We start from the raw sequence: 5,743 nt of genomic DNA, 5'->3' as shown, positions 1-5,743 counted from the left end.
TACTTACAAAAAAAGTTCTTAGGTTCAAAAAAACATTCAGTGAACTGAAAAACTGTGGTCGGTAATATAGGTATTTAGCTGTGTCACATGCCCTTAAGAAAAGAAGTTTTTTTTCCATTTTAGACTCTTAAATATGCATACGTTTAATATCTGAATTAATTTAAATAATGTCTCATTTTTTATCTAATTTTTTGTTATCCCTTTCAGCAATGCTTTCTTTTAGCAGTAAAAAGAAAGCAGCAGTGCGACCTCGATTGCCCTGTGATGCCTCCCAACGTGGGGCCATTTGTTGGCAAGTGATTTTAGAGGACAGTAATCAAAGTACAGACTGTTATCTGGGCATAAGTGTCGATTCGATTGTCCTTGTCGAAGAGCACTCTCGGCAAATAGTTTTTGTAACCCCAGGTGTTAGCGTTCTTGGTTGGCACGCCCAGACAAACAGGTAATTTTTCATTTTTCTATTAAGCAATTACATACTTGAGTCTCTTTCCCCTATTCCCATAGTTTCCTTTTTAAAAAAAAAAGAATTTCTTTTTTTTTCTTTCTCAGTTTTCAAAAAAAAAAACCCCTTTGCTCGATTTTTCGCTTGAGCGCGAACTGAATTAAAAGAATCGCATAAGACAATTCAACTATTTTTGGTTCTAAGTTCAGCATTCTTTTTGGCTGAAATATTATTAAATTTTGGGTTAAGAATTCATGTGTTTTTTTAGATAGAAATTTTACTATTAGGTACAAAATTGAATTATTTTGTTAAAAATTAAACTGTTAATTTATTCGGTTATATTTTGAACTACTTAGTTAAAAATGTATTTTATTGGTTAATATTCCATATTAATATTGGTTAATATATTTTTTTTTATTAAACAGTCATACTTTTTATTGGATGAAGATTTATCCATTTTCTTAAAAATTAATTTTTTTTGTTAGAATTGATTTCCTGCAAAACGGACCGTTTTTAATTCAAAATTCAACTATTTTGAAAATGTATCTATTTTGTTTAAAATTAAGCTTTTTTTGTAGAAAAATAATATTAATATAATATAATTTAATAATATCAGGGTGGCCGCTAGACCGAGAAAACCGGGAAATGACAGGGAATTTTATGAGACCGGGGAAAACCAGGAAATCACAGTGAATTTATTCTTTGATCAGGAATTTTACAAAAATTTTAGAATAAAATATTATCAAACTTTGATTTCAACCGTTTTTAAAATAATTTGTTAAATTGTGATTTTTATCAATTATTATATCATTTAGGGTGGCTGCCGGGACCAGGAAACCGGGAATTTTACGAATTTTCAGAAGAAAAGTCTGCCCAAGTTCGATTTTATGAGTTTTTTTAAATAATTAAAATGCAGTTTTGAAGATTTAAAAATTAACTGTAAATATAAATAAATAAATTATTTTAAAAATGGATCTGTATTCTAAATATAGTCTAGATCCGTTCAAAATTTGAGAATTTTCAGATTGTAAACTGTTTCTATCCGAAAGTCTTAATAAGAATTGAAATTAACATATAATTTATTCCGATAATTTTATTTTTAAATAAAAATTTTCATGATTTATCAATAATATATTTTTAATTCAGAGTTTCAGGTCTTCCTTTATATAATTTTTTATATTAAATTGAATAAATAAATTTATTAATATATTATTTCTATTAATTTTTTTAGTCCTAAAAAATAAAAACGTGGGTTTTACTATTTTCAGCTTAAAAATTAATCCATAATAATATTATGACTATATTATTATGGATTCATTAAATTTAAAATATTGTGAGTCTAAATTATTTAATTTTTATCCCATTTAATTTGAAATTTCTTAATGTAGAAAAAGAATACTAAATTTTGACGCATAAATAACAATTGAACACAATTTTTGAAAATCTTGCAAATTCAAAAGAAAATTCTTAAAATTTTCCATAATTTTTCAAAGTGAAAAACCATTTTCAAATTTCCTAAGAATCTTAAGAAATTTTGTTATTCTTTTGAAGTCTTTCACAATTCTTAAAAAAATTCTAAATTTTTTATTTGAAATCTGCAAAAATCTGCATTTTATTTTTAATTCGGCTGTAAGTATTTCAAATGATTTCAAGTTTTAAATGTAATTCTAATCTTTTTAGAACTTCTAAATATCTCTTCAAATTACTCTAATATTTTTTCAAATAAGAAGTGTTCTATTGTTATTTATAAATTAAAATTTAATTTTTGTTTTAAATTTGCAGGATTTTCTAAAAGTTATGGAAAAAAATTAATTAATTTTCAAATATATTTCAAAGTTCTGAAAAAAATTCAAAAATTATTTCGAATTTGGAAAAATTTTAAACCACTTTTAGATTTCTCAATATTTTGAAATAAAATTTTAAAGCTTTTGAAGGGTGCCTAGACTAGTTAAAATAAAAATAATTTAAGAACTTTCAAGTGAAAAAAATTATTTTTCAATTTTTAATGTGTCTTTTTTAATATGTTTTTTGTTGTTGAAAATTAATTTTTTACCTGAAAATTCAAGTATTCAATTTTTATTGAAAATTCACATCTGTTTTTGTTGAAGGTTTAATTATTTTGTTGTACATTGTTTTTCTTGTTTTTATTTATTTGAAAATTCTTATTTTTGATTAAAAAGAACAAACAATTACTTTAAAATTTATCTTGGGTTGAAAATTAACTTTTTGTTTGAAAATTTACATTTTGGGCTTGCAAATTTTTTTTTTGACTGGAAATAGTATTAAATTTTTGGTTAAGAATTCCTGTTGTTTTAGTTAGAAATTTTATTATTAGGGTATAAATTGAATTACTTTGTTAAAAATTTAACTTTTTTGTTAAAAAACTCATCTTTTTGAAGAAAAATTCATTTATTCGGTTATATTTTGAACTAGTTTGTTTAAAATCTATTTTATTGGTTAAAGATTTAACTATTTTGTTAAAAATTCTTTTTTTCTTGGTTAAAAAATTTAATTATTTCGTTGAGAATTCAAACTATTTTATTAAAAAGTCATTCTTTTTATTGATTAAAGATTAAATTTTTTGCTTAAAAATTAATTATTTTGGTGAAAATTGAATTTTTTAATTTAAAATGATTATTCCATTATTTCGTGCAAAACTGATAGTTTACAATTAAAAATTCAACTATTTGGTTGAATATTCATATTTTTTAGTAGTAAAATAATATTCGTGGTTTAAATTTTGTTGTGACAATTCACTTTTTCGTTGAAAATTTAAATACTTTGTTGAAATTTGAACTACTTTGTTAAAATTTCATTTTATTGCTTAAAGATTGAACTCTTTTGTCTAAAAATCTGTTTTTCTTGCTTAAAAAATTTAATTATTTTGTTGAGAGTTCAAACTATTTTATTGAAGTCATTCATTTTATTGGTTGAAGATTTAAGAATTTTGTTCGTGAAAAATTGATAATTTTCAGTTAAACATTCAACTATATTGTTAAAAATTTATGTATTTTTTCATGAAAATTAATCTTTTTTCTAGAGAAAATTAATATTTGTGGTTCAAAATTAATTTTTTTGTGAAAATTTTATTTTTGGTTGAAAATTCAACGACATAATTGATTAAAATTTAAACAACTTTTTTAAAATTTCATCTTATTGACTGATTATTTAACTATTTTCTTGAAAATGTGTTCGTTTTTTTTTAGTTGAAAATTAATTTTTTTCACTGAAAATTTAACTACTCCATTTCTGGAGAAAAATTGATCATATTCAGTTGAAAATTAAATTATTAGGTTTTAATTTCAAATTTTCGATAAAAATTAATTTTTTGGTTAAAAATTCAACTGCCGAATCGAAATTCGAACTACTTTCTTAAAAATGTATTTCGTTAGTTAAAAATGTATCTCTATGGTTTAAAATTGACTTATTTTCTTCAAAATTCATTTTTTTTGTTGGCTATAATTTTTTAACTACAAATTTAATGATTATATTTTTCGTTGAAAATTCATCTATTTGGTTGAAAATTAACACTCTGGTTAAAAATGCAACTATTTTTGTAGAAAGTCTTTTAGTGTAAATATGAACATCACATTTTTCATTGAGAATTTTTTTATTTAAACTGATTTTGATTTAAAATACAAATATTTTTTGGTTGAAATCTCAACTGTTTCATTTTTCGTAGAAAATTGTACTATTTGGTTCAAAATTAATCGTTTTTTAGTTGAAAGTTAACTACTTGGATGAAATTTGAACTATTTTGTTGAAAATTATTTGTTTCTTTTTCTCTAGAAAATTAATTTTTTTTTTTAAACAGAATATTTAACTATTCCATTTTCATATGAAAATTAATTTATCGTTTTTGTTCGGAAGATAATTCATTTTGATGTTGAAAATTTGATTGAAACTTCATCTTCGTAGATTCACAATTCAACTGTTTGATTAAAAATTCAACTATTTTGTTGAGAATGTAATTATTTTGTTGAAAATAGAAATATTTGGTTAAAAAGTAATTTTTTGTATGAAAATTTAACTATTTGGTTAAAAATATACCCGATTTTGGTTGAAGATTAATATTTTTCATTTCAAAAATTCGATCATTCGGTTGAAAATTCAACTATTTGTTTAAAAATGTAATCATTTTTTGGAAATTCACCTCTTTTGCTAGAAATTTCAACTATTTAGTTGCAATTGCAACATGTTTTATCTAAAATTAATTTTCTTACTGTTGAAAATTTAACTATTTGATTGAAAAATCACCTTTCTTGGTTGAAAATTTACTCTTACTCTTTTCTTTTACTCTTTTTTTGTTTTTTTTTTTTGTTTGAAAATTCAAATATTCGATTGAAAATGCAAGATATATTTCTCCTTAAATTCTCAAATAAAATTATTCCCCCATTTTCGTGAAAAATCCCCCTATTTGTTCTCTTTTGGGAGAATATTGGGCTCTAAAGTCTGAAATTATATCAACTTGGAATAAACGAGGGTGTAGCTTGAATTTTTAATTTGAATTTTTTCCAGTTTGCGTCTTTACTATCATCAAGGCGAATGCATAACAATCCACGTTCGTGGCGACTGCGGCGAACGCGACGAGCTGATGGAAATTGTCGCTCGCCTTCGAGCAGTGACTCAAGGATCGCCAGCCTCGGAACTTTCCCTGAAGAGGAATAATTTGGGCCAACTGGGATTTCACGTTCAGCCCGACGGAGTCGTCACTCAGGTGGAAAGTATGGGTCTGGCTTGGCAGGCGGGTCTTCGACAAGGCTCGAGGCTCGTGGAAATTTGCAAGGTCGCCGTGTCCACCTTGAGCCACGATCAAATGGTGGACCTTCTGAAAACGAGTCTTCAAGTCACGGTCACTGTCATACCGCCTTCCAATGATGGAAATCCACGAAGGTGAGATTTTTATCTTTTTATTTTTAATATTTAATAGGATTTTGAGGGGGGAAAAAATGGCAAAAGCCGGAGGAATAATTATTTTTAATAGATTTCAAACACTCGAAGGGATTCCGAAGGATTTGAATTATTTTTGCGGGTGTTTTTTTTTTTTTTTTTTATTTCAAGAAATTTCCAAGAGCTTTCAGAAGTTTCAAAGAATTTTTAAAGATTTTAAATTATCTTTGGTTATTTGAAAAGTTTCCAAAACATTTTTAATAGATTTAAATCATTTAAAGAGATTTGAAAGATTTTAGGGTAATTTTTGAAAATTACAAAGAATTTTTAAGAGCTTTAAACTGTTTTAAAGGATTTTAAAGGATTTTAAATATTTAAGGGTATTTTAAAAAATTGCATTGATTTGAAACA

The 5,743-nt window shown here is 24.6% G+C and overlaps 1 protein-coding gene across 4 annotated transcripts in view; it reads left to right on the top strand.

The window, feature by feature from the left end:
* Positions 1-5,743, top strand: part of LOC117181491 (signal-induced proliferation-associated 1-like protein 2) — a 233,439-nt gene that overhangs the window by 194,059 nt on the left and 33,637 nt on the right. For all 4 annotated transcript variants that reach the window (XM_033374213.1, XM_033374211.1, XM_033374214.1 and 1 more), the window contains exons 10-11: positions 208-442; positions 4,961-5,335. In XM_033374213.1, the coding sequence (XP_033230104.1) occupies positions 208-442; positions 4,961-5,335 (610 nt within the window). The remainder of the gene's footprint in view (positions 1-207; positions 443-4,960; positions 5,336-5,743) is intronic.

This window comes from Belonocnema kinseyi, chromosome 10 (genome assembly GCF_010883055.1).
Source record: "Belonocnema kinseyi isolate 2016_QV_RU_SX_M_011 chromosome 10, B_treatae_v1, whole genome shotgun sequence".
Taxonomy (NCBI): domain Eukaryota; kingdom Metazoa; phylum Arthropoda; class Insecta; order Hymenoptera; family Cynipidae; genus Belonocnema; species Belonocnema kinseyi.
Note: the sequence above shows the minus strand (reverse complement) of the source record. Positions and strands in the feature narration are given on the sequence as shown.